At 57.1% G+C, this 27,163-nt stretch overlaps 8 protein-coding genes across 8 annotated transcripts; 3 read left to right on the plus strand and 5 right to left on the minus strand.

The window, feature by feature from the left end:
- Window positions 1–685: 685 nt before the first annotated feature.
- Window positions 686–4,519, minus strand: TRAVEDRAFT_127187 (uncharacterized protein; the record flags this gene model as incomplete). The annotated part of the gene is made up of 12 exons (XM_008042407.1): window positions 686–1,136; window positions 1,308–2,926; window positions 2,977–3,036; window positions 3,087–3,140; window positions 3,187–3,295; window positions 3,349–3,417; window positions 3,469–3,500; window positions 3,553–3,691; window positions 3,744–3,765; window positions 3,821–4,018; window positions 4,073–4,159; window positions 4,219–4,519. The coding sequence occupies 12 exons, from the start codon at window positions 4,517–4,519 to the stop codon at window positions 686–688; spliced, it is 3,141 nt and encodes a 1,046-aa protein (XP_008040598.1).
- A 1,616-nt stretch (window positions 4,520–6,135) lies between these two features.
- Window positions 6,136–7,650, minus strand: TRAVEDRAFT_65747 (uncharacterized protein; the record flags this gene model as incomplete). The annotated part of the gene is made up of 4 exons (XM_008042408.1): window positions 6,136–6,259; window positions 6,317–6,814; window positions 6,876–7,564; window positions 7,603–7,650. The coding sequence occupies 3 exons, from the start codon at window positions 7,648–7,650 to the stop codon at window positions 6,346–6,348; spliced, it is 1,206 nt and encodes a 401-aa protein (XP_008040599.1). The 3' UTR covers window positions 6,136–6,259; window positions 6,317–6,345.
- Window positions 7,651–8,130: 480 nt separating this feature from the next.
- Window positions 8,131–14,989, plus strand: TRAVEDRAFT_151204 (ARM repeat-containing protein). The gene is made up of 18 exons (XM_008042409.1): window positions 8,131–8,217; window positions 8,274–8,497; window positions 8,549–8,597; window positions 8,649–8,708; window positions 8,762–8,917; window positions 8,967–9,686; window positions 9,739–10,752; window positions 10,804–11,169; window positions 11,223–12,482; window positions 12,530–12,761; window positions 12,814–13,100; window positions 13,151–13,584; window positions 13,639–13,754; window positions 13,805–13,936; window positions 13,989–14,154; window positions 14,205–14,361; window positions 14,414–14,642; window positions 14,702–14,989. Exons 2-18 carry the CDS (start codon window positions 8,313–8,315, stop codon window positions 14,962–14,964), a joined length of 5,826 nt encoding a protein of 1,941 aa, XP_008040600.1. The 5' UTR covers window positions 8,131–8,217; window positions 8,274–8,312; the 3' UTR covers window positions 14,965–14,989.
- An 833-nt stretch (window positions 14,990–15,822) lies between these two features.
- On the minus strand, window positions 15,823–16,595 carry TRAVEDRAFT_128184 (uncharacterized protein; the record flags this gene model as incomplete). The annotated part of the gene is made up of 3 exons (XM_008042410.1): window positions 15,823–16,230; window positions 16,286–16,449; window positions 16,517–16,595. The coding sequence occupies 3 exons, from the start codon at window positions 16,593–16,595 to the stop codon at window positions 15,823–15,825; spliced, it is 651 nt and encodes a 216-aa protein (XP_008040601.1).
- Window positions 16,596–16,979: 384 nt separating this feature from the next.
- On the minus strand, window positions 16,980–17,345 carry TRAVEDRAFT_107087 (uncharacterized protein; the record flags this gene model as incomplete). The annotated part of the gene is made up of 1 exon (XM_008042411.2): window positions 16,980–17,345. A coding segment is annotated over one exon (366 nt), but the record flags the coding sequence as incomplete, so codon positions are not given.
- A 358-nt stretch (window positions 17,346–17,703) lies between these two features.
- Window positions 17,704–19,926, minus strand: TRAVEDRAFT_127375 (glycoside hydrolase; the record flags this gene model as incomplete). The annotated part of the gene is made up of 9 exons (XM_008042412.1): window positions 17,704–18,920; window positions 18,973–18,993; window positions 19,045–19,094; window positions 19,151–19,252; window positions 19,303–19,354; window positions 19,476–19,574; window positions 19,637–19,668; window positions 19,734–19,807; window positions 19,885–19,926. 9 exons carry the CDS (start codon window positions 19,924–19,926, stop codon window positions 17,704–17,706), a joined length of 1,689 nt encoding a protein of 562 aa, XP_008040603.1.
- A 756-nt stretch (window positions 19,927–20,682) lies between these two features.
- TRAVEDRAFT_73121 (uncharacterized protein) lies at window positions 20,683–24,020 on the plus strand (the record flags this gene model as incomplete). The annotated part of the gene is made up of 11 exons (XM_008042413.1): window positions 20,683–20,748; window positions 20,804–21,356; window positions 21,411–21,528; window positions 21,579–21,615; window positions 21,674–21,842; window positions 21,903–21,958; window positions 22,011–22,193; window positions 22,255–22,422; window positions 22,474–22,836; window positions 22,889–23,444; window positions 23,496–24,020. The coding sequence occupies 11 exons, from the start codon at window positions 20,683–20,685 to the stop codon at window positions 23,729–23,731; spliced, it is 2,505 nt and encodes an 834-aa protein (XP_008040604.1). The 3' UTR covers window positions 23,732–24,020.
- Window positions 24,021–24,232: 212 nt separating this feature from the next.
- TRAVEDRAFT_73122 (DUF89 domain-containing protein) lies at window positions 24,233–27,006 on the plus strand. Its single transcript, XM_008042414.1, has 16 exons — window positions 24,233–24,312; window positions 24,381–24,386; window positions 24,455–24,664; window positions 24,714–24,824; window positions 24,881–24,889; window positions 24,943–25,052; window positions 25,112–25,230; window positions 25,282–25,462; window positions 25,528–25,538; window positions 25,602–25,672; window positions 25,731–25,980; window positions 26,039–26,137; window positions 26,192–26,202; window positions 26,263–26,271; window positions 26,327–26,506; window positions 26,566–27,006. The coding sequence occupies exons 1-16, from the start codon at window positions 24,266–24,268 to the stop codon at window positions 26,600–26,602; spliced, it is 1,461 nt and encodes a 486-aa protein (XP_008040605.1). The 5' UTR covers window positions 24,233–24,265; the 3' UTR covers window positions 26,603–27,006.
- The last annotated feature ends 157 nt before the right edge of the window (window positions 27,007–27,163 follow it).

The raw sequence follows: 27,163 nt of genomic DNA on the forward strand, positions 1-27,163 counted from the left end.
GGGGAAGAGCGAAGAACGTGCGCAGTTGCTGCAGTCCAATTCCGAACATGCGCGCCGGGCTGGGGACGAGGGTGGTACAAGCATACGGGTCCGAGGAGGGGGCATCCGCCCGTTGAGGCGCCTTCGTGCGTACGCCGGCAAGGAGCAAGTGAGGCGTTGCAGGAGATGGCGGGGAGGATGAGGTGGTGCGAGGAGATTAGAGAACAGTAGGTTAATGCGCGGAGGTGATGGTGGTATGCACATTGCGTGCGCGCCGCGCCGGGAAGCAATTTCGACGTGGGCGCGCAGGAATACGAGGGTGGTCCTTGGTGATGCGATGTTGACTGGGTTGATTTCTTGATTGCATTGCGAAGATTATGCGGGGTGATATGGAGGATGCGATTCAGATGATGCTGAGCGAATTTACCAAGGCGAAATGTGGGCCTTATTTCTGGAGTTTGAGCGAGAGAGGAAGAGAGATGAAGAGCGAGGGAAAAGACAAGACAAGATGGGATCACAAAGCCTGTGGCGCATTCGAGTCGATGAGTATCTGACTCGTATCGGCAGCCTTGGCGTAAACCATTACACAGCAGGCGCAGGCAGCAGTGCCCACGCATTCGGCCGCCAGGAGATTGTACATCGCGTACGAACCGCTCGATCCATGGCAGAGTTTGGGGTGGAAGTGAAAGTGAAAGGGAAGGGTATACTACCGCTCGGCGACGACGGCAGCATCTTGTTGAATGGCGGCAGGTTCAGGAGTAGCCTCCTCCGACGCGGGGGTCTTCTCTGTCTCCTCCGAAGCCATCGAGACAACCGGAGGGGCGTCCTTGACGGCGCCCGACACTTCCACCGACCGTTCCTGGGGCTCCGTCTCAGCCACAGCCTCCACCGGTGTATCATCCAGCGCCCCTTCCGGCGATGCCCCCTGCCCGTGCACCGAAACAGGCACAGGCATCGACGCCTCCTTGTTCGGTGCATCCAGCAAAGGCGCCACGGGCACGGGCACCTCCGCCTCCACCAGCGGCCCGAGCGCCCGCAACGGACTCACCGCCGCGCTGCTCTTCGCCTCGCTCTGTGCCGGACTCGGCGGCGACGTCGACAGCGGAGACGACGACGGTGCATACTGCGAGCTCGCGCACGACATCGGCGGGGACGCACTCCCCGACCCGGACGAGTGTGACGCAAACGGCGAAGGGGCACGCCCACCGCCGCTGTCCATCTGCGCGTGCAGCAGCGTCCCCGCCGCGAGCACGCGCGGGTCGGCCCCAAGGCGATCTGCGCGCAGGCGTGGGGGCAGGTTCACGGGGCTCGGCCGCGGGCTCGGGTACTGCTGCTGCGCGTACGCGTACGAGTGCGGCGTGGTCCGCGGCGAAGGGGGGAAGGGCGGCGACCGGGAGCGCGAATGTGACTGAGACTGGGAATGTCGCGGACCGAGCGTCGTGCCGGATATGGGCGCGGGGAAGTGGTGCACGTTCGCTGGTGGTGTGGGCGCGGTGACTGTCGCGTTCGAGAGCGAGTGATGATGCGAGTATATGCGTTCTCCCCGCTGCAAGGGTGATGATGGCGTCGGCGGTGAGATAGGGAACCGCGAGGGTCCGGCGACAGGCTGGTCCTTCGTGGCCTCGGTCACGGAGGCACGGCGTATGGTAATCGGAATGTCGTTGGGCAGCGCTGAGGGTGAGCGACTCCTGCTTCTGCTTCGACTTCTACTCCTACTGGCACGGGAGCTGCGACCGCCGTACGACTTCACGCGATCGTACAACGGTTGAGGCGACACATATGGCAACTGCGGACTTGCACAAGACGTCATGGCGCGGTAAATCCCTCGCGCAGGGATGGCCTCATAGTAGACGTTGGCGTTCGCCTGGTGTTCTGCGGCCTGCAGGACGTACCGCGGCGGCGTATATTGCACCGGGGGCGATATGTGTGTCTGGTAAGCAGCCGCCGCCAAATGGTTCGGGACGACCACGGGCATGGCAGGAAGGGAGAATCGGTTGACGTTCCGCACCGGGAAGGACATTGAGCGCCGCGGAGTATGCGTATCCATTCTTGGTGGGGGCATGAACCCTTCATTCCGGTCTCCAGGTGTCGTACGACCTCCTGCACTTGCCTGGCTCGTGCTTGCCTGCGATGCAATCCGTGACGCTGGTCGCCCCCGCAGTCTGGAGATCATCTTCACGTCGATGCCACCCTCCATGCGGGAGTTGACCGGCATAGCAGAATGTGTGCTTGATGCTGAAGGGTCGCTCCCGTACTGCTGCTGGATCGCACGCTGCTGCTGCTGCAATGCCGCCAGCTGTCGTTCACGCAGCTCCCGATTGCGGTAGACAGCACCTTCTTCGACGTACGACTGGACAGAACGCACATCATCCGACTCCGCGATGGACTGGCGCTCGTCGTCTGTATGTGTCTCGCTGTTGTTCGACGACGCATAGGCATGCTCGTGGAGCCGGCTGGCATTGGATGCTGTCGCAAGTGCCAGGCTTTGACCGAGGCGGTCCTCGAAGGCCGAACGGTCCTCATCAGTGGCCTCAGCCGGTGGCGGGCTGGTCCACTTCCCACGAATGGGCGCCATGTGGTCAAGCTTATCGACAGGCAAGCGCAGGGGCAGACTCGCCCCGATGGAGCGGTCGGGAGAGTCGCGCGGAGACAATGGTGAGGGTGAAGCGGGGGAAGACGGGCTGTGAGAGAGCGTCTTCGGAGATGCAAGCTCTTCAGGAGCAGGGACCGCGAGAGCAGCCGGGCGCATAGGGCTGCTGCCGACAGTATAGGGCGTCTGCGGGGGTATTGAGGTGAGACGTGGTGGACCATTAGAGGAACGTTGTCTTGTGGGCGGGGGCCCAAGGGTCTCGTCTTTGCGTTCCTCACAGAGCTGTGCGAGGGCGAGGATCGCGCGGTCAGGTCGGGCTTGCAGGATCCGCGACGCTCGCATGAACTCTCCTCGGATCTGTGCGAAGATGTTGGCGGGTGTGCGAGGAGTGCAGCCTAGTCACTTACGGTGTAGAGCCCGTCCTTGGTGACGCATCGTGCGACATTGAAGTCCGTCTCAAATGGATCCTGATAGACGTCAGTTTGGTGGATACGATCGATGACAGGCGTTGGCATACCTCTATGCATAGACGGTTTCGTTCTCGTCCGGTTCCATAGTCCTTGAGGAGCATCTTGGATGAGCCATTGCCTGAGATGATCATCGGCTCAACAACTCACCTCGCTCAACCAGCCCTTCGTGTCTTTCTTGAGGAGTCCGGCTCTAATTGAGGCCACTCCAGTGTTGTAGGCAAAGTCGCGGGAGTAGAACTTGAAGAATTCGATCAACCTGACGAGTGTTCATCAGCACAGGTATAGATGGAAATATGCGTATATGCTTACAGTTCGGCGACTGTATCAGTATTCGATGACTTCCACCGCTGACGCAGTAGCTCTATGTCATCGAAGAACCTGCATATAGTCAGCACCATATGATGGCATGTCAGAGTGGGGCGTCATTACCATATGTTAAATCCATTTAGATGAGACTCTTCCTATGGCAAGGGTTGAGTAAGGCGATTTGAATGCGCAGGAATGCGGACGTACCTCGGAGATAGGCCGCAGAGGCGGCATTTGCTGTAAGTTAGGGAGTACTGGCGGGTTCTTGACATGTACAAGGAAGTAGATTACAAGGAGGACATAGCCATACGATGATAGGGTGCCCTTGTACGGCGAATTGATTTTGCTAGAAAGTGTAAGCTACATTGCTTTCAGCTTGGAGGTGCATTTAGACATACCGCCGTTTGCTCCAGACTTTGACTGTTATGCCGTAATTCAGTAAGGTCGTGTAAATGATTAAATCTTGAGGACGTACGGAATAGGACCATAGTGCGGACTCGAGCGGGATCAATAGACGCATAACACATCAATAAACGTGTGTTCTCCAGCGCAAGTCTATTCTCGAACCCAATATCACAAGCAATGCCGAAAGGCAGCGCAGGGGATGGGTCGAGAGTGAGCTTCACAATCGGTATTCGAGCGTGGGGGAGCGGCTTGACATGGAACTTCGTTTCTGTAATGCAACCGATGGGCATATTGATCCCGCACTGCAGGGCGCGCTGCGTACCTCGTTCCAAGAGATCCCCGACCATGGTGACAAGATCGGCCGCGTTGAGACGCTCCCCGGAGTCAATGAGACAACACAAGTCCATGTCTGGGCGGCGTAAGTCGATCAGCAGCCCGTCGGGCATCGCACCGTGAAGACCGACGCACCGGAGTTCTTGAGGCTAAACCCATTGGCGGAGCTGCCGAAGGAGAGCAGTCTACTATCGGGTTCGATGGTGCGGATGAGGCGTTCTAGGAGCTTGCGGACGTCCTCCTTAACAGCCATCTCCTCCGTAGTGGGGAGGAGCTGCACGACGAACTCGAAGAGGCATTGGGAGAAGTCGGTAATGAACCGCTGCCGCGAGATAAGCCTCCGATGTTGCTGGGGTGGAGAGTTCGGGTCGAGGAATTGCTGACGCGGGGATTGGTGGACGGAGCTGGACGGGGAGGAGGCAAAGGTAGTTGCCATAGGTGTGTGGGGGCACTGCGAGCACGCAGCAGGCGATCCGACCAGCAGACTGTACGAAAGCGATACGTCGAGGTCGACAGCAGGCAGGAGGTGCGTATGATGGAGACGTCGAGGATACTCTGGGCAGGTGGGGGTACGGAGGGGAGAGCGGCAGAGGTGCGCCTTGTCTATGGTTTGGTGTAACGAACGCCGGCGGTCACTCTGAACTGTAACAATCCGGCTAACCTCTTTATCCCCTTTACCGGCCACCACCACCTTTCGTCCTTCTCAAGTCCTTCTTTATAATCAAATCGCTCACACCGCCTACAATAGACTACAATAGGTTGATAATGGCCTAACGGAAGATATCAACACCACACACATAACGCCTCAACAGCTCAATAATCGCAGCTTGCCGCCGGGCTACCGCAGCGCACCCATGGCCAGTGAACATGCCCCTGCCGCTAAAGATACCCTTGAAATAGACTCGGAGAGTTCCTCAGCCCACTCCCCCCTAAATACCTCCAGGTCCCGCTCACGGCAGCTCACGGCCCAGCCCGAGTCACCGGGCGTACCTCCACGGTCCACCACGGCGCTGCGAGCCTGCGAGCGCGGTAACATGATCCGGCCTTGATCTTCGCCCCGCATCATGCACAGACTCGGACGCGCGCCATGCTGCCCACGGATGCCATCCATGCTCTTCCGACGCACTCGAGCCCAGGGCGCATGATGCCTCGTTGATTGGAAGCCCGCGAAGGGCCTCACGCAGGTGCGTCCTCTCCGTCCTGCGCCCCGTGCTTCACTCATCGCTCGCTTCGCCCCCCTTGTTCCCCGCAGACACCCCAACACAGATACGTCATGGGAATGTGTGTCCGGGGCGAGACAAGCCCTGGGGCCTGTGAGAAGCTGCGTCTAACGTGGGTTCGCGTTCTCAAGATCGCCGGTCAATGTCATAAAACGCGGGCTCTCACGCACACGGCCCATCCAATTACGGCCCCGTCGACTCGGGTGCCTCTCAAGAAGCCACGCCGATGGGCATGGCTTGCTCATGCCAGTCATATGATTGGCAGAAAGAACTGCACTCTGTTCACGGGGTTATCTGCTAATAGCTATGTATCACTCATAGCTCTCTTTTTTGACTAATAGTTCAATAACGGTCACGTTTGGAATCCTCGCAAATGGCTATCACTTGGAGGCTGCCTGGTTTGGTGTACGCTATGACCCTCAAACTTCCAGAACGCACATACAGAACTCGTGCCAATCAATACCCACCGTGCTGTGTGCGATGGCCACATCCTTTCGAATTCGTACTTTACATATTTACCATGGCTATCTTACTTCCATAATATGCGCATTTAGGTAACATGAAAGGGAGCCATAAAGGAGTCGACTCGAGACCTCAAGCCGTGATCAAGCCACTTCTAGGCAGCAAATGAGCCTACGAAGGTCGATAACGCTCGTGCAAGAGCCACAACGTTCAAGCTAGAAGCACAGCGGCTGACTGTCTGACTCCATGGGCTCGTGCTCGCGGACCCATAATTCCGAGCGTTGGAGAGCACCCTCCCAGATTGGACTGTGATGTATTCTGGGAGGGTTTAACACATCGCCGTATGACATGTGAAAGGGCGTAGACCCACCATCGACTCGGGCATGTCTCCGGGCAGCGGCGTGCGACCAGAGCGTTCAAATAAGCCGGCTACAAGCTTAACGCGTGAGCAGTATACATACCTTGACTGGCACGTTGGTTCCGAATTCGTGCAGCTAGAATACCGCCTTCAATCAATTTCTACGATCGATGGATAAATCAGAACGGCGTACCGCAATACTTGATATAATAGCGTAAGATCTTAACTAACGATGCGAAAGCGGGTGCAGAACAATATGCTACAGTGTGCCGGAAGACGGAAGAGCGATGTGTCGATATCATTTGGTGAGTCCTGAACCTTCGCCGTGTTCCAGGGGCGCCATATATGCAGTGTCCTGTCCATCTTAACATCGTCCAGCGTGTGCGCCCGCGCCGCCGCCGAGCCCGGGTTCCCAAAGTCCAGCACCGCCGCGACCTCCTCGGGTTCCCCGAGACCGCCGGGAGATATCTTGAGACACCGCGCCACACAGAGGCGCGGTACGCTCTGCGAGCACTGCAGGCTTGCGACGGAAGATACATGGAGGACCTCAATGATCCGCAGACAGAGGTCTGGAGCGATCCGCGGGTGCGCCTGCGGGCGTTGCGTCTGGAGCTCCATGTCCTTGTACCATAGCCCGAGAGTCGTGTTGTGCTTCGCGAAGATGCGTTGCGCGCGCTCTGCCAGTCCACCCCTGCATCACGCGTATCAGCCGCAAGTATGGGAGTCGCCGCAGGTCAGCGGTTCATGCTCACCTGGTGAACTTTGCGCTCTTCGACTTCGATGCCTTCTCGGGGCTTTGCTTGAGGCCGCGCTGCAGCTCGCGCTCCGCCGGAGGGACGTGGGTGCCCGTGTTCTGCTCCAGATATATGCCGAGCAGTTCGTCCGTGCCGCTCTCCGTCCGCGGGTCCATGGCTACGGCAACCCTCGTGGTCAGGATGGTCTTCATCTTGGTCGGATCCAATTTAGGGCGCCCTCCGGTGGGCTGCGGAGGTGGCTGCATGGGGCGGAGATTTCGAGGGGGATCCTTGGGTGGCGCAGGAGGCGGGAGGACTGGTTGAAACTGCTGTATGCTGCCCTTCGAGATTGGCTTAGGTGGGGGTTTGGGCGGGGCGGGAGAAGAATTTCTGTGGGCTGCGAGGATGGACGCATGTCGGCTCTGCACTATCGCGGGTCGCGAGCTTGATTCTGCAACAGGCTTTGGGGCAGCCGGTATCCTTGAAGCGCGGGCACCGGACGAGGCTGACGCCTCTTTGGAGGGCCCGGCGACTGGTGGTGGTCGCACAGGACGCACAAGAACCTTCGTAGTGCTTGCTTTGGAGCGCTTAGGGTCGTCAAACGCGGACGCGAACTTGCGTGCAGGGGCCTTCCCGGCAGCACACTTGGAGTTCTCAAATCCATCTGGGGTGTGCATTAGCTTGCGCTTCTTCGGCGAAGGTCGGTCCTTTGAGAATTCCGGGACATGTTAGTGCATACACCCACCAAAAAAGTGATTCTTTTGCCAACCATAAAGTCTCGGGGTATTGACATGATGGTACCGGCGGCCCCGTGTTGTAACTTGTGGCTGAGGGTTGATTTATGCGGAGTTTGTGTCCTACGCGTCTCACATGAAGGGTATGGGCAGAGTATAGAGCATATGTGATCGTTGTATGCCTAGAAGTACGAGGTCGTCGTCAACACGTCCAGAGGGTGGTGGCCATGATGGTCGTGAATGAGTAGTCTCGCGGACGTCATTCTCTGCGTGAAGTCTATCGGCGCCTATTCCACGTGGCCACGGTATAGCTCGTCGCGCCAATTACGGTGCGGATGCGCATTACTTACGCACAGAACTCACTCTCGCACCAATCTTTCCCATTCGCTGATAGAGCGTGCTCGCCTTAGCGGTAATTGGGCGCGTCACGGCTGCGTTTGTTGGGTAACATGTCGGCAGGAGACACCGCCATAGAGTTACTGGACGAGGTGAGTCCATTCGGCAAGACCCATTCGAGTTCGCTCAACTTATTGTATGCTCAGGCCAACCTCTCTGGAGAGAATGGGGAGATCTATCTGTTTCAATGGCTGTCATCGACGGAGAGATTGGCTAAACGGGCAAGCCCGGTGCGCAATTTAGCCTCCTGCACTCTGGGCAGTTCTGACATATGCACCCATACTAGGAGCAACTCAAAGCGTGCCAGACAGACTTGGAAGCGTCCATGGTGAAGATCATCTCCGCCCCCGAACCATTCCCACTGCCAGGCCGCCCCATCAGGAGGCTAGTCGCAAGCTGTCTGCATGCGCTATACCTCCGAGGAGAGACCAAATCCCTCTTCGATACTATCCAAGCCTTCTTGAAGATCCTCGCGGAGACTAAACCGCCGGCGAAGGAGGCTAGCCGCATGTGAGTCGACAGACGTCCCGTCCAGTAAATCACACTCTGAACTCCAGGCAGCGCCGCGATCTACTGTATTGGAGAGCTTATGGGTACCTACGGATCCCAGGTATAATCATCAGTCACCAACAACCCCAGCCTGATACTAAATCTGCCACAGGTTATGTCCCAAATGGCTGAAGTCGCCACCGTGACCATCAAGCTTTACCGCTCTTCCAGCGTGCGTGAACTCGTTCACCCCTGGATGACCCGGGAACTCACAGCAGTGTGCAGCCTATCATACTCAGAACCTACGCGCTATATGCTCTCTCGAAGGCACTTGGTACGGCAAAGCGGGCCGTCACCGATTCTGTCGCCAGAGACATCATCAAACACTGCAGGAATGCGCTCGGAGACAAGGCGTTTCCTGTCCAGCGAGCTGCCTGCGAGGTATGTCGGTCGCTAGTTCTTCCGGTGACAACCTCTTATAGCGATGAAGGTTCTGATACTCATGTACCCCACTGGTGACGGCACTCGATCCGTGGCAGACGTTGAGAACATCCTGAACCTCTGCATCAGGAGCCTTGACGGTGCAGACCAGCTCACGCGGAAGTCCCTGGCCAAACTTGCGGCCCATATGCTCGCGTCGACGCAGATTGAACGTGTCGTCCCCGTGCCGGACGCAGCCAAGAAGGGCAAGAAGCCACAGAACCAGGACGAGGATGAGGACGCCACGGTAGCTGCCCACGTAACGACGGAGGAGCCCAAGCCCATCATGACCCCCGCAGAGATGCTTCTGCAGTTGTCTGCTCACTTCAACAAGCTCCAGGCGTCACGACGGACGCGAGTGGGTATCTTCGACATCTACTCCGCACTCTTGTGGCAGCTGGGATCGAGCTTTGTGGAGAGCAATTACGCCCTCGTTGTCAACCACCTCATGACCGAGATCGTTGCAAACCCCCGTAACTCGGGCAGCCGCTACGAGGTACTGTTCGCGCGCTCGCTGATCGAGCTTATCCTTCGTGACCTCGTCGGCGTGCGCATGCTCGGCGAACAGGCGCAGATCACTGCTATTCAGGAGCTGTCTAGTACGTATCTAAAGCGCTGGCCCGCGTTGATGCCCGGTCAGTCTGCACCGAGCCCCTTGTGTCTGGTCATTGCTCTCCGAGAAGTTAGCGGACTCCTGCAACAGCTCGGCAATGCTCCCGGGCCCGTCCAGGTATACGCATCCTCATCCACGTTCTATCCAAGCTTATACTAATGCAATGTAGGATGCACTTTCTGATCCTTTGCTCAACCTGCTTTCGCACCCCAATCATAGCGTTCGTATCAATGCTGCATGGACGCTGCGCAGTTTTTGCTACTCTACCCCTCTTCGCTTGCCCAAAGTACTGCTAAGTGTCGTCGAGAAGCTACAACGCGATGTTTCTTCCCTCACCACCCCCGCCGCGCCATCCGACATCCATCTCCGCGCCCTAGGGCACGCATACGGTCTCGCAGCTCTACTTGCAGTCATCCCTGATCGTCCACTATATGTCTCGTACGACATCAGCGCGAAGGTGTTCGACATGGCCGTGCAGATCCTCAAGCGTGCGGGCGAACACGACGTCAAGGTCGCGCGCGTCGAGATCGAGATAGCGTGGACGTGCATCGCGTCGCTCATGACGCTGGGGCCCAACTTCGTCCGTCCGCATCTCCCGCAGCTTCTCGTCCTCTGGCGCAATGCCCTTCCGAAGCCCACTACCAAGGACGGCGCGGCCGGACGGAGCGTCGCGGAGTGGGAGTTCCTCCTACACGTACGCGAGAGCACCGTCGGGGCTATCCACTGCTTCCTCAAGCACAACTCCTCGTCGCTGGTCACTGCCGATGTGACCAGACGCATTTCCTCCATGCTGAGCAACGGCCTTGCGTTCGCGAACACCTACATCACAAACCGCCCGACGCTCAACCAGGAGGAGCTCCAAGTGGAGTCCAAGAGCCTCGGTATCGACGGCCGCGAGGCTCTCCTGCGATCCCGCATCTTCCAATGTTTCTCTCTAGTTGGCTTTTCTGGCGTCACCGAGTCCGTGCAGAGCTCTCTATTGCAGTCTGTGATCACCCTCTTTGCCAGCCCTGACGGGTACACTGGATCCTCCATGCAGGCAGCGATCGCTACGTCTTCCGGGACGTTCACGTCTATCTGGCAAAGCATCGACGGCTACGCGTACGGCCTGACGAACCTTGAGGTCGACGACAACCCGGACTGGATGAACAGGGACAGTATTGAGAGCTCCATCGACCAGCTGGTAAACTAGCTTGCTATATGCTACGTAATCCCCCGCTCACATGATCTACAGTGCCAGAAGCCCATCATCACCGCCCTTGAGCACGATACGCTCTACTTGTGCCAAAAGATCGTCTCCGACGCTCGTGGCAGGGCTCCGGAGCCTCCCCCGGCGGCCACAGCAGCCGTCGATGCATCCATCCAACTTTTTGCACAGTTGCTACCCCTGCAAGACGTCGCGCAGACCACTCGCATTGTCACGCAGCTCTTGAACTCAGTGGGATCGGCCAAGCTCGACAAGAACACAGGCCGTAAGGCTGCGGCGCTGGTGAACACGACGTTCGCTGTGGTCTTTGCTCTTCGGCAAGGAACGTCGGCGAGTGCGCGTCAGGTCTTAGGCAATTCCCAGGTTGCTACGCCGCTTGCGACCTTCTTGAAGGTATAACAGGTCATTTATGAATCAAATATTCCCTTACTCAGTCCCAACTTCAGGACGTCGTGGTGGATGGAGACCCTACCCTACGGAAAGCGAGTAGCGAAGCCATTGGTCGATTGGCAAGTGTCGCCGGGACCAACTTCCTCACCAGCCAGGTGAAGACGCTTGTCGATCAAGTAGTCAACAACCGTGACCCACACGGACGGGCTGGTTGCGCACTGGCGTTTGGTGCGATCCACGCTCACGTTGGCGGGCTTGCCGCTGGTCCCCTGTTGAAGACTACGGTGCACGTCCTCATGTCTCTCGTCAACGACCCTCATCCTGTCGTTCATTTCTGGGCGCTCAGCGCTCTCGCTCGGGTCATCGACGCTGCTAGTCTTGCGTATGCTCCGTTCGTATCGAGCACCCTCGGCCTGTTGTTCAAGGTCTACATGATGGAATCACACGAGCCGGACGGCGGTTCGCTGAACCATGTCAACATCAGCGGAGACTTACCAGCATATCAGGTCGTCTGCCAGAACATTGACGCCGTCATCACCGTCCTTGGCCCCGATATACAGGAGTCGACGCGCACTCGGACACTAGTACTCGACCTTGTTCACCAGTTCATCGATGAAGAGGACGACGGTATCTGCGTCGAGGCGATCAAGTGCATCCAGCACTTCCTCATGTTTGCCCCCGACCATGTCAACATCCCCGAGCTTGTCACCCGCTTCAGAGGTTACCTCGCGTCACCCCGCAGGCCCCTCAAGCTTGCGTCTATCAACGCGCTCTACCAGCTTGTTCAACGAGACGCGCTCAGTATGTCCAAGCTTGGTGGGGACCGGCTCGTAGAGGAACTCTTTGCCATGTTGGATGATGACTCGTCTGTCGACGGGGTGCGGAACGTCATCGCAAGCTGGCTGCAGCAGACAGTCATATACAACCCTTCCGCCTGGATCGACCTCTGCCAACGCATCATGTCGCGGACGACCGCCTCTCAGCAGGCAGCAGATGCAGCGACCAAACGTGGAGATGTTGACGATGAGGGGCAGTCGCTCAGCGTTGGGACCAACACCGCATCGTCTCGACAGACATCCCGCTGGCGGACACAGCTCTTCGCGCTGCAATGTCTACACAACATCTGTACTGTCGTCGGACGCTCTGGGCGGAGGGAACATCTCGACATCGCTTTTGCACGCAGCCAGGGTATCCCGGTGTCCGGTTTGCTCGTCTCTCGCGTGCCGGACCTGATCAAGATTGCGTTTACGGCCTCCGCGGCGCATGTCACGGAAATTCGTCTCGAGGGGTTGACCGTGCTGACAGATGTCATCGAGGTATGTCGGCCTTTTTCTCCGCTGGGGTGCGTTCTCAGTCTTGCCAGATATTCGCCAAAGTGCCCGATCCCGACTATGAAGAGAACTTGCTCCTAGAGCAGCACCAAGCACCCATCACTGCAGCCCTAACACCCGCGTTCTCATCGGATTCCTCCGCAGAAATTCTGGCCTCCGCCATCGGTACATGTGCTATTTTCGTTGGATGCGGCGTGGTGAAAGACGTTGGTCGCATGGGTCGAATCCTGAAGCTTCTCACGTCCGCTTTGGAGCAGTCAAAGGGTGAGACATCAGCTCTAATTTTGCTTTTCACATTCTTGACACGGACATGCAGGGTCCGGGATGCTTGCCCTCGGAGACGCTGCCGAGCTGAGTCCGAATGCGTCCGTCATGTTGCGTATCGCGACGCTTTCCGCATGGGCCGAGCTAGAAGTAGCCAGCGCTCAGCAAACGTACCTGGTTGAGGTGGTGAAGCCCTATCGCGCGACGCTCACCCCGCTCTGGGTGTCCTGTCTGCGCGACTACGCCAGTATCAGGGTCGATGCGGAGTCACTGGATGAGACCGCTGCGGGCGCTCTGGATTCCTCATACTCGAGTCTCGGGCGCGAGGTGCTACTACCTGTGAGTTGGGGTTTCTAACCCAGATGAAAGCTATGCTGAACATATTTTAGTATTATGCGAAAGCCTGGTCTATCATCTTACACGCCGTGGCGATCGCTATGCAAAAGGACGACCCCAGTGTCCTCGCCGCTATGGACGGACAGGAACTAGTTTCGGACCAGCCAGCGGCGAAGAGCGCATCGAATAAGCGTGATGAGCCTACCGTGTTCTTCTTCGTCATCTTTGGTCTGGTATATGAGGCATTGGCGAGCTCAACCCCGGACGCCGACGCCGACGCGCAACGTACCTCTATCGTCTCCCTGCAAGCGCTTAAGTGCCTGATGCGACGGAAGTACTGCGGCAAGGTCTTCAGCGACCCACCACTCTTCGAAGAGCTGCTGAACTTGTTCTATCGGATGGCACTGACGGAACCTTCCGGAGTCCAAATCCATCTCGTTGAGGCCATCGCAAGTTTGGCGGAAAGCATCAAAGCAGACAACCTCACGTTGGTGACACGCTCTTCATCTTCAATTACATGCTCATGTATGCGACCGGACAGTAACGGGCACTCGCCAGGAACGGCGGATGTGCTGTCTTCACCGTTAGCCCACTGCTTACGTATATGCGCATATATCCTGCGCAGGGTGATTTCTGGACCCCAGAACGGCGCCATCCGTGAGTATTCCGAGCTGTCGTTCATATCTTAACGGTCTAACAGCTTGTAGACGATGGGGCAAGCCCTGCAGAGAAGGTCAGGCTTATCATTGCCGCATTCGAATCCTTCTCTGCCGTAGCTGCATCCTTTGGTGCTACGCAGAGAGAGGACTTCAGGGCGATCGCCATTACTCTATACTGTGGTGGGACAGTTCTCGTTTTTATTGCGGTATGCGGTTACTGAAATATATCCAGAAATGTTGCGGGACGAGGTGTCAGAACTCGACCTTGTTGGACCTACCCTGCAAGCGCTGAAAGGGCTCCTCGACCGACCAGCGAATTTGCCAGACCCAGACAACAAGTTTGGTCGCATAGTACATGGTTTACTCTCGGCATGTCTACTCAACGTGGACGCCATGAGGTGAACGCGCTCGTATTTTCAACACAGGTCTTTTGCTGAACATTTCACAGCGGCAGAGAGGGTCCGATGTGCAACAAGAAAATCAAGAACAACCTCCTTGCTGCAGTCCTCATTCTGACAGTCCTACCCGGGACAGTCCACGTTGGACAGCCAATCATCGAGCATTGCTGTTTCATCATATCTCAAAAGCTTGTGGAAGGTAGCGAGGTGAGTTAATTCTGTGATGTAGAGATGGAAGTCTTTTAACATGCTACCATAGCTGTCCTTGACGGCCGCGCATTGCGCAAAGACCCTTATCACGGCATCTGCATCCGGCAATCCTGTGTTGAAGCAATGCACCAGGCTACTCCTTCCCGGCCTGGTCGAGTGCCTCGCGAAGGGCGCTGCCTCCAGCGATGACGCCTCTCCGTCCGAACAGGTACTGGCGACTGTGAGCGAGATACACAAAGCGCTTTCTGCTCTATTCCAGTCTCTCCCCGAAGACATCCGTGAGTTCATCAGGTTAATGAATGCAGCGGATTTTTCTGACTGCAACTGTAACTTGCAGGTCCGCGAGCTCTGGGCGTCATTATGCCCGTTCTCATATTGTTCTTGAACCCCACACGACAACCGCCGACTGCTCTGCACACACAAAGCGTCACTCAGCTACTTTCTCTCGCTGCTGCCTCTCCCACTGCTTTTAAGGACGCCACCGCTCGGCTCGAACCTCCAGTGAGGGAGACTCTGGAGACCTCGGTCAGGCAAGCTCTGGGCGGCAAGGCGACCTCCGCCGAGCCGGCTCGGCCTCAGATATCTCTTCGTTCATTCTGAAGCTAGCTATTTACGGAAGCCCCCCTTGGTTAGGAAGCTGTAGGACTAATCGTGTGTGTAGACTATGATATACCTGTAGTAGTGTAGCAATCATCCGGTATGAGACAAGCTGATGGAGTACTGTTATTACAACGACGACATAGGGATTACGTATTGGCATATATACCTAAGAGTATCAAGAGAGCAGCAAGACGAACAAGAATATCGAGTTTAAATACTATCGGGCGTACGGGTGGAAACCATGCTGTCCTCGCGCCATGTTTCTCGCGGGACCGACGCCCGCATTCATCATACCGCCCCGCGCACGAGCCATGGGGTGCATGCCCGCCCCGCCCATCATCCCCATCCCGCGTCCCATCATACCCGCCGCGTTGCCCATGAATGGCTGCATACCCATCGCCATCGGGCCCATGCCCATCCGCATGCCGGCACCCATCGCGCCTCCCATGCCCGCGCCCATGTTGCCCATGCCGCCGGCCATACCACGCCCCATGTTGCCCATGCCACCGGCCATGCCTCCCATACCTCCGCCCATGCCGCCGGCCATCCCGGGGCTCATCCCCCCGCCCATGCCAGGGTTCATGCCGACACCCATGCCCATGCCGGGGTTCATGCCGACGCCCATCCCCGCGCCCATCCCTCCATAGTCGCCGCCAGACATCGGTGTCGCGGCGGAGCCCATGGGCATCATGCCTTGCATGCCGCTCGCCCCGCCGCCCATCCCGCCCATGCCCATGCCCATACCCATACCCATCATCGGGTTCTGGACCATCATGCGCTGGTAGAGCATCGACATCTGCTGGGGCCCGACGTTCCCCTGTGCGGCGCCCGCGAAGCCCATGCTGGCTGCCGGGCTCGCTACGGGCACGTCGCCGCCGGAGTGGTTGCCCTCGCGGCTTCCGCGACCCGTGCTGCGAGCGGCGTCTCGCTGGCTGCGAGGCTGGGCGACTTTGACTTCGATCTGGGCAGTCGTGAGTGCGAGGAACACGGCATCTCAGGGGCGGTACGTACCTGCTTCTCGTCCAAGAATAGGTTGGGCTGCCCTACCAGCTGCTCGGTATTGCTCGCGTCTTCGAACGTGACGAAGCCGAACCCCTTCGAGCGACCGGTCTCCCGGTCAACCATGACGGTGCAGTCAACGACCTTTCCGTACTGAGAGAAGAAGGTCCGCATAGACTCGGACGTCGTCGAATGTGAGAGGCCTCCCACGAAGTAGCGGGTGTTTCGGAGATGCTCCTCGCGAGGGATTGCCCGTTTCGGGTCGATCTATATTCGCGGTGCGTGAGCGGGTGGGGAGGGCCAGGATATGTAAGTGTCGTACAGTCTTGCCATCCAGAACATGCTCGCGGCACATCACCGCGTTCACCGACGCGGGCTCTTTGAACGTGAGGAACGCGAACCCGCGCGAGCGGCCGTCCTGGTCACGCAGAATCGTGCAGTCCTCGACCTCTCCGAACTCCGAGAAGTACTTTCGCAAACCCTCTGCTCGAACGAATGGCATGGCCAAAGGTCAGTTCGACGCGCTTGTATGTCGCAATGCATGAACTTATACCGTCTGTGGTGTCCCAGCTAAGACCACCAACGAACATCTTGCTGTATTGATTGATGTGTCGTACGAGATGTCGTAGCATAGGCGGACAGAGGCGTCGAGACGTAGCGCAGAAGAGACAAGTAGGAGACAGGTTGAGGTGTACCGAGAGCGCGAATACCGAAGAGCGACGTATACCAAGGAGCGACGTGAGGGGCGACGTGAAAGAACATTAGCTTCCGTAAGGTAAGGACGAGATAGGCAAACTGTAGCTGTGGACGAGACCCAGCAGGTACGACGACGTGGCGAACGAGTGCAGATACGGTGGGTGCGTTCGCTATTCGGTTGTGTAACTTCTGTAGCGAAGTATATAGAACGACGGCAAATGGTAGAGGACGTAGCACTGCGGCGCAGCAACGATACCGTAGACCATATGAAGCGACCGCTGACCGTGCCACACGAAATGAGGAATCTGAAGTGCGATAACTCACCCTTCGTCTTTCATTTCCGATGGCCTTACAGCCCGGCGGCCATCGTCATATGCGTCGGCGGCGCCATTCGTTTTGGACCCAGACGCGTTCGAGGCCTGGTACTGCTGGCGCTCCTGCGCAGGAGTCTGCTTGTACGCAGAAAATTGCTGAGCAACTTGGGCTGAGTAGGAGAGCTCCGAGGACGATGGGGGCTTTGGTGGCAACGAGCTTTCCTTCTTGATCAGCGACTGTTTCTCTTCATGCTTGACTTCTGCAGGGGCAGGCTGCTTCTGTTCGACCGGGCTCTGAGTCGTCTCTTGTTGCGTTGACTCCTCGCGGTTATCTTCGCCGTCCCCGTAAAGATCTGCTTCGTATTCAGTCTCTGTCGCGTACAAAACCCCTTCATTTGACTCACCGTCGTAGAGGTCGCTGTCGAGGGAGCCGGGCATGTTGGTGAATGTCAAAGTCTGAGGAGAGCGAGCTCACAGCGATGAGTTCAAGCACGACGCGCCTCGCAGCGGTTACCCGCCAACACCCCTGATTATGTAATATTGCAGTGCTCTTCTTGCCTGTCCCCATTTGGTATGTTCCGAGATCCAGCTGTAAGGTACGAGTATTTGATTCACCGAATGGGTCAAAGACTGGGTGAAAAAAAACTGGTTCGCCTGTTTACAGATCATACATGTTTCTGAATACATTACAAGCACTGTCGAAACGACAACAGGTATTGTTTGAAGCTTTTCAAACACTGTCCGGTACAGCCATAGTGACAGGAATGCTGCCCGAAATTTCCATCTCACCATAAATCGCCGCGGCGGCCGCCTCCAACGCCGGGATGGTGAACTCGTACGTCGCAATACCAGGGAAGTCCAATCTCCCAGCCGCAAGTAAGTCATATGGAGCGCACGTCGACACCGCGACGATCTTCCACAGACCACCGTCGCTCTGCACCACCTCAGCGACCCGCCGCAAGTACTCGACTTGCCAAGCGCCCTTTTCGAACCCATTCCGCGTGGCGAAGACGACCGAGGACGCGCCCCGGAGGCTCTCCTTGAGCGTCCCGGATATCTCTTCGTCCGGTGCATAGACGACATGCTCGACCGCAGGCGCGCGTTTCGCGATAGAGGCGGCCAACGCGAGGAAGGACGGGCCAGCGGTGTTCCGCAGGCGCCCTGCGGCGTCGCGAAGTTGTCCTTCCGGATCATCTACTGCGGGATTGATGTTCTCCATACGTGGCGTGAACAGTACGGTGGGTCCGGCCTTGGAAAGTGGAGTGAAGGGCTGCGTGTTCGGGATGTGCGAGAGGGAGGTAGCGTACGCGCGCGCGCTGAGCAGGCGATGATCCTGCTTCAACTGGGCCGCGATATCCGCGTCGAAAGGTGTGAAGACATCGTCCCAGCTTCCGGCGAACCTGTCCTTCATCGCCGCGATGCGCGCACCGCTGGCCTCCAGCGCGTCCATGGAAAGGCGCCCGTCCCCCACCGCGGTGTAGGTGGCTTCAATCGCGCCGACGTGGCGGCGGAAGGTGTGGCAGATCATAACGATGTCCGCACCCGCCTGCAAGCTGAGCACCGCGCCCCCTTCAGACCCGTACTTCTCCGCGACGGCCTCCATCTCGAGACAGTCCGTGACCACGACGCCCTTGTAGCCCAGCTCGTCGCGCAGGAGGTTGGTGGTGATCGCTCGGGACAGTGAGCAGGGCATATCGTCTCCGGTCACAAGCGGCAGGGCCATGTGTCCTGTCATGATGCTAGCGATGCCATCGCGCACGACGGCCTCAAACGGCACGAGTTCGGTGGCTTTCAGCGCGGACTTGTCAACGAGGATGCTGGGCAGACTGAGATGGGAGTCGACGTGGGTGTTCCCGTGGCCTGGGAAGTGCTTTGCAGAAGGAGCGACCCTCCCCGACGTGAGAGCGGCGCTCACTGCTTGTACGTAGAGGGCGACGTTACTAGCGTCTGCACTTTTGGTTAGGGTCGCCAAAAGCGCGGAGCAGGGATAGAAGCATACCATCCCCAAACGAACGAACGCCTAGTGACATGTTAGTATATCTTGGAGTAAGTGAGATCCAAGAAAACTGACCGATGACGGGGTTCCTGGGGTCAGAGTTGACGTCGCCAACCGGGCTGTATCTAAAAACACAAGTCATTCAAATTACTGCGAGGATATGGTGGCGCATATCACTCACGCCCAATTGATACCTGCGGCGCGCAGCTCTTTAGCTGTCGCCGCAGACACCTCCGACGCAAGCTCGACAGAGCCAGTAGCGGCTAAGGCCATAGCCCCAGGACTACTCTACATGAGTTTGGTTGTGATGAACGTCAGAAACAATTCACCCACAATTGCGTTCCTGCCTCTCCGCTGGCTATTGCACTGAACGCAGAGACCAGACCTAGGCATTCATCAGATGATATCATCGGACCGGGCCGTCGATGCGAACACAGTGAGTGAGTGAGTGAGGTGTATTTCGTCGTCAGCGCCTCTCGTACATCCTCGATGCGAACACAACTCACCATTCTCTTGATCGATGCCGATCATGAGAGGGCGAGCGTGGCCCGCATTCTTAGCTAACGCCTGTAACTCGTGAACCAGGCGATGAACTTGGGCGATGCCTGATATGATGGTGTCGGGAAATGTGAGCACAGTGGCGATACTCCGACTCGCAGCCACCCACTTTGTACGTTCCGCTTGAACAAGATCACATTACTGCAAGTTTGGTCGATTCCTGCCATGAGACCGAGGGCCTCCCGCCGCAAGAACGCGGTGCGTACCCAAGGTGATAATCCTTGATGAGTGTTTTGATATCTTGGCTGACTTCGTAGCCATGAAATCCGAAGACGAAGTGCTGCCGTTGGTGATGGCGCGTCCAAAGTCATGAGTAAACGTACGCATATTGCATTGCAATGAGTCCTGCACGCCTACCTGCCCAATCTCGCGTTTTTGCTCCTCTGTGAGAGCAGCCATGGCTATGGTATCTTTGCGTAGACTGAGGATTCCAGCACTGAGGGCGCGGCTAACGAATATTAGAGCTGGTCGTCGGAGATGATGGGGGGGTCACCGGACCTAGCACCCACAGGACGAAGTACAACGCGGGACTTTAGGGGCCTTCCCCTTCAACTCAAGCGTCGCCTTTGTACCCTAACGAGCCGATAACGACCAACTTAGGCTGCTATCTCATCATGTGTTCGGCGAAGGCGGCAAGCCACCTTCGACATCGATTGCGGACGTCACTTGGATCGAATGTAGCAGCACAAATGCAAAGCTTACTGTTTATATACCAGGTATGATCTTACTTTATGGCTGGCATTGAGTTTCATAGCTGCGCATGTGCTGCATCCAAGTGTTCCAACCCAACGCTATAATATTATAGCATCCGGCGATGTCGAGGCGTGAGTGTGTCGAATTGACTGCTAGACGCTCACAAAAGATGTCACGATGGTCAGCTGAGACTTCGAAGCGCAACGCTGAGAGTTGAGGCCATGGTGGACAGGCAGAGTAGTGCAGGCCTGTGTGTATGATGAGAGACAGAGAGAGTGTTGGATCAGATCCGAAGCCAAGCGAGCGTACACCGACGTTTCATACGCTGAGCGCTGCCGACCCGGGCCACGTGGGGGCGCACAAGCGGTAAGCCTGAGCTCGGACACACAGCCTTGCACTTGTTCTTGACCCTCACCACGATTGACGGCTTCCTCAGCGCGACTGCCGACGCCGACCCACGCGATGAAGAAGCTGTTTGGCAGAGACAAGCCCAAAGCTGTCAAACCCGCAGGCGATGGCCCCGTCGAAGTGCGCGCCATCTCTCAATTCCCGCCCGCCCGCTATACTGACCTTGCTGCCGCAGAACCACGCGGCCCAACGACACGACAGATCACACCCCTCGACGGACGAGCAATGGGATCTCATCTCGGAGACCGATCCCCTCCAACCCCTCCGTCCACCTACCCTGAGCGCATCACAGACGCCCTCCCTCACATCCATACATCAAACATCCCCACCTGCACCTAATCCCATGCCTCGCGCGTCATCACCGTATACTGTACCTGCCTCGCCACCTCTATCTCATACCAAGCTAAGTTCCAACAAAGACCGCGAAGTGCTGCGCAAGAAGCCGCCATCGTCTGCGCCCAATGCCTTCGCGGCGGTAGGAATACTCAAGGCGCTGGACCCCCATCACTTGGAGCCCGTGGCCTCGCACGATCAATCGGAAGATGGGTATACGGACTCCTCCGTGAGGGAGGACAAGAAGGAGAAGCGAGGGTTCTGGGAGCGGACGAGCCATAGGGAAAAGGACAAGGACAAGGACCGTGCGAGGGAGAAGGAGAAGGAAAGAGAGCGGGAGAAGGAGAGGGAGCGGCGGGACGAGGACGCTCATGCCGAGGTTACGCGGATGATCGGTACGTGCACCCTATTCGATTCCGGTTATGCCTCGTAATCGATCCGTCCATTAGGGTATCTTACCGCGACTGCGTCGGAGGACTGGTCTCTGGTCCTGGAGGTATGTGATAGAGCGTCTTCGAACGACACCAACGCCAAGGAGGCCGCGAAGGCCTTGAGACGCGAATTCAAGTGAGCCTAGTCCCGCCCCAAGTTGTCAACTCACCAATTCCGCCCCATAGGTATGCGGAGCCCGCTGCACAACTATCCGCCGCACGAGTACGCTCCAGTTCCGTAAGTATGTTGTTTATGTCTGCTAACAAGGATCGTTATACAGCTATGGGCTATCATGCTCCGTAATTGCTCGACCAGATTCGTGTACCACTGCACGTCTCGCAAGTTCCTCGATACCCTTGAGGACGTCCTTGGCTCCTCTCGCACGTCTCCTGTCGTTCGGGAACGTCTGTTGGAGGTCTTGGCCGCCGCTGCATATGCAAGCGATCCAGGCACGTGCTGATTCGTATGCGGCAACACATGCGTTTAATAACCACACTGCATCATTGTAGAGGGAGGGTTCAAATCACTGTGGCGCAAGGTTCGACCGGCCGACAAACCGGAAGAGGTAAGTGTTATGATTGCCACTTAGTTGTTTGATCGACTAATATGGGGAACAGGGCATTCCGTTCGATACAGAAGATGCGATGTTCTACCCCGCAACTCCTCGCCATTCAACAGGCCCGAATGTCCTGCAGCCTCCAGTCCTTGATCAGCGTCCCTCACTCAACACCCGACCAAGTTCCAGGTCACAGGCTAACCACGATCAACCGGGAGCAACACCGCAGCGACCAGCACCTACCGTGAGCATTGCGATACTTTCCGGACCAGGCTTCGACTTAAATGCGCGTTTATGATTTCTAGGTAACTCCTGGGAAGACGAAGTCCTCCCGCAACAGGGTGATTCCACCGGAAGAAGACATACGGCGCCTGTTCCAGGAGTGCAAAGTGGGACGCGGTAACGCAAACCTACTGTCAGAGTCGCTTACCTACGCGAAGCCGGAGGATCTCAAGAGCAAGGACATCATCAAGGTCAGCACTGGTGCATATATGCACGTTGAGCGAGCGCTAATACCCTATCAGGAGTTCTACGCTCGGTGTCGAGCGTCGCAAGAGCTCATCTCCGCGCAAATACCATGGGCGTTCGCGCAGGCAGAGAAGTCGCGGCAGGCCTCCGGGAAGACCGAAGCCAGGCCTCGGGAGGGTCGGAGGTCTAGCGAGAGAGAAAGGGGCGAGAGGGGCGAGCGAGAACGCCCGCCGTCTAGTCCGAAGAAGGACAAGGGCGACTCGGAGCATCTCACGACCGAGGAGAAACTGCTCGCGGCCATTCTCGCTGCTAATGAGGAGCTACTCGAGGCGCTCCGGCAGTACGATGACCTCGAACGAGTCGGCATCGAGCGAGACGCGCAGGAGAGGAGTAAGAAGGAGGTCAGAATGGATCGCTCCGTAAGTCCTTCGACTGGTTCTCGCATGCCATAACTAACTATATGCTCACTAGCGGCTACTGTTTGATGACAACGAGCAGTCGTACTACCTTGAGCCTGGACAGCCGAACCACAGCGGCGCTGGCGCGTCATCTTCCCGCAGTCCCTCTCCCTCGCCGTCTACATCACCATCTCCCGCGCCCTCCTTTGTTATTACGCCCACACCCTCCAGCAACGCTCACGGCACCAGCACCACCCACAGTCACCCACTCCCACCTATACCCCATCAACCTATTTCTATCCCAGCTAACAATCACTCCCAAGCACACCCTGTTGCTCAGCAAGGTTCGGTCCAGTCGCTCGCACCTCCTCCACCGGCACCACATGGACCGCGCTCCCCGACACACCGGCCAAACACACCCTCGCCAGAGCGTGGCTCGGCCGGCCGTGCACCAAGGACATCAATCGAGAGCACGCAAAGTGCGGCGCGCCAACAAGCGACGAGCAGGCTGAAAGCGGAGAGTAGTGAGGAGTGGTCGGATCTCGAGGGAGATGTGAAGACTCCCGTGCGGCCGAGTGCGAAAGCGCTCGGGAAGCGCAAGGTGGTCGAGCCACCTCCCGACGACGATCGTACGTGCTCCACTTTGAAGATTGACGTGGTATACTCATGTCGTTCTACAGGCGCGTTTGATCCAAACGACATCTTCTACAACCACCCGAACGACTCGTTCCACAACAACACAAACAACAACTCGGAGGAGGAGGAGTCGGAAGAGGGGCGTGCGAGGAACCCGTGGCACAGACCTGTGCACTACGTGTACGACGCCGCCGCCGAGCGAACGCAGCAGCGCATACGAGAGGGGCGGCTCGCCTCCGCGGCGCTCGTCAGCGGTGCGCTCGTCGGTGGCGTGCACTAGCCGGCGCCCCGTTCCTTCTCCCTCTGTCTACATATTATTGCGCGCTCTTCGCATACCTGCTGTTCCGCACTGCACCGCTGCACATTACCTTTTTATCGCCTTCCCTCGGCCCGTCTTCGCGATCATGTTGTGTTAAACTTAGTGCATACTTACCATCATACTCGGGCACGTCCGCGCGGGGTGCTGTGCCGCGCCGACGTATGCAATCCATGGGGATCTGGTTTCTGGATGGAGGACGGGGTGTATAGTATAATTATAATCTCCGTACACAGCTGGCGGTCGTTTAGAGACCAGCGGTAATATTGTTGCATATTCCATCTGTTGTGCATGCGCGTCTGCTGCATGTTTGTCGGGATCGGATTGGAGGTGTACATTCAATATCCTGCATCGGCGGTGTCTTCGCGGGCCGCTACCCGTTGCTACCCGTTGTCCACTGACCTCATTGCTATTCCACGCCTCTGGCGGTTTCCTAAGATCGCCCATCTTCATAGTACCGCTATCACTGTCTAGACTACAAGTCAGCACGACATAGAGATGTTCGAAGCGCCATACCCGCCATGGGACTTCACAATCAAGGGCAGGCAAGTCGTTCTACCACGGCCCCGCGAACTTATGCCGATGCTGACGATCTTGCTCGCCTAACCTACAGCTTCGCGTGAGTGCCGCACACAATAATTCAGAAGCGCACGGGTAGACATCGTGCTTCTGACACTGGACACGCAGCTTTGAGACCGTCATCAAGCGATGGCCGGTCATCCTCACCGGGATCATCGACAACATATATTGCCGGAACCACGACCTTGGCGTCTCCCTCCGCGACAAGACGGACGAGGCAGAGAAAGCTACGATAGAAGAAATCATCACGGAAGGCAAGGCCATCATCGGGCTTGTCGGTCAGGTCAAATATGACATGGCCCGGGATCGCCCGCTGGAGTAAGTATGTGCACGTCTACCGCGTTTGAAGCTGACGGGAGTCTAACAGGCCAATCCCCGACGACGGGGAGCCGCTTGCTGACGTTTACAACGCTGAGCTCGAGAAATTGGCGGAGACTAAGCAGAATACCTGGCTGGCGGTGCCATGGCTGTATTCCGAGTAAGACGAAGGGAGAAGCACTAAATTGGCTGCGCTGACATATAATGTTGTAACAGGTGCTATCTGTATGGCCACAAATGGGGTGGACACGCCCCGATCGCTGACTTCGCTGCTCTAGATACCGGCTGGTTCGCTCGTACTTTGTGCAGACCAAGCACTGGAAAACCTACGACCCCTTCCTCGCTCAGAAGGAATCCACCTTCCAGAAGAGTTCCAAGGCCATCTACCGTAAGTTCTTAGCACACACGTCAATCTTTTGACTATGAAACGATATTAACGTCTCATAGAGCTCGCTACCACCATGCATGAGCTGGAGAAGGACAAGGACTCTCTCGCCGTAAACCCAGAGAACCTCAAGGTCATTTTCAAGGAGATGGTCGAGATGTGCCTCTGGGGAAATGCCACTGTAAGATGCTCACCCCATGCGCCTCAAACCTTGCTTACGTCGACAAACAAGGACTTGTCGATGCTCACGCATCTATCGCACGAGCAAATTCAACATCTCCAATCTGTGGGAAAGGACGCACAGGCGGCTCGCGCCGAGTTCATCCTCCGAGATGACCAGGAGAAGGTTTGGGATCATCTGAAGAGCTTTGCGGGCAAGGCCGATTCTCGTATCGACTTTGTCCTGGACAACGGTTTGTGGAATGCGCCATATCTGCATCTTCTACACCGCGGCTAACGAGGACAACCGATCCTGCAGGTGGCTTCGAGGTGCGTGTTTTCTCGCCTGGAAGAAGTCATGAGTAATAACACTGTGAATACGTTCCCTATCAGCTGTTCACCGATTTCGTATTCGCGGACTTCCTCGTGACGTACACCCCATACGCCTCCAAAGTTGTCTTCCAGTACGTTAGCCTGGTACACTCTCGAGGGCACGACCACATTAACATCACTTTATTTTAGCCCGAAACTCATTCCTTGGTTTGTCTCGGACGTGACGCCGCCAGATTTCAAGTCCACGACTAAGTCCCTACTCTCCCCCTCGTTCTTCCCCCAGGAGGCTACACCCGAGGGAGCCCCCGCTACTGATTCTTCCGCGGAGTCGCGTGAGCATCTCTACAAGATGGTCAAGCGGTGGGAGTCGTACATCGACTCTGGCGTATTCTCGCTCTCCGTGCCCATCGACAGCCCCCTCGGATCTTCGGACAAGAAGGTGCGTGATCTCTTGTTGGGTAAGAGTAGCAACTGAGGACGTTTGTCCTGCAATGTAGGCGAACTTCTGGACAACCCCATATCCTTACTGGAACATGAAGGAGCTCGCTCCCGAGCTGCACGAGTCTCTCAGTGACAGCAGCCTCGTAATCTTCAAGGTCTGTACCCCTGCTTCGTCGTCGACTAATAGCCTTACCAATCATCTACGATAGGGTGACCTGAAGTGAGCACAAATATCTGCACTGTGATAGCGTTGCTAAACTATACACCACGTTTTCTGCAGCTTCCGCAAGTAAGCTTAACACCCATCCCTTCATTCCTACTTATAGTAAAGCTAATCCACACAGGCTAACCGGAGATATCAAATGGCCAACCTCGACCCCATTCGAGACCGCCATCGGTCCCCTCGCCGGCTCGTTCCCCATCCTCAGCCTGCGCACCAACAAGGCGGACGTCATTGTCGCCATCGACGACGAGATCGCAGAGAAGCTAGAGAGCAGCGGCGAGAAGTGGAGGTACAACGGAAAGTGAGTGCTCCCAAGCTGCGCCGAGTGCATATACGCGCACTTTAGCTCACGCGACGTAGATACGCCGTGGTGCTCTTCCAGCCGCGTGCGGAGTGAGAGGAACCGGAAGTCTAAGAACGCGATGATTGCTCTACAAGAGTCTGTGCGATAGAAGAAGTTTGAACGGGGTAACAGAATTACTAGATGTTGTACACTGTCTCCTGTATCACACTCAATCTTTTGATCACTTCGTTGTACACTGCAGCATCTGTGTACTCTAAGTCTCCTCATCCTCGCTCAACACATCCTCCGCCCCCTTCCACTCCTCGTCCGGGCCCGCATACCGGTCGCACAGCACCCACAGGTCGTCCTTCAGCTCGCGCATCTCGTCGAACTCGAGGCCCATGCGCACCACGACGTCCGCGCGGCGGTCAGCGCACGACTGGGCCAGCGTCGCGTAGGACGCGAGCAGTGGAGCCGTTGCGCTGGACGTGGTGAGCGCGGACAGGGCACGGTGCTTCTCTGATGGGGAGGTGGATATATGGGGGAAGGATGTGGGCGTGGGGTACGCGGTTGCGTGAATGCTACGAAAAATTTGAGCGAGGGAGAAGACGTATGGGAGCTTGGAACGCACCTGAACGGCGCGGGGCTTCTGGCGTCGAAAAAGTCGTCATATTT

Source organism: Trametes versicolor (genome assembly GCF_000271585.1).
Source record: "Trametes versicolor FP-101664 SS1 unplaced genomic scaffold TRAVEscaffold_8, whole genome shotgun sequence".
Taxonomy (NCBI): domain Eukaryota; kingdom Fungi; phylum Basidiomycota; class Agaricomycetes; order Polyporales; family Polyporaceae; genus Trametes; species Trametes versicolor.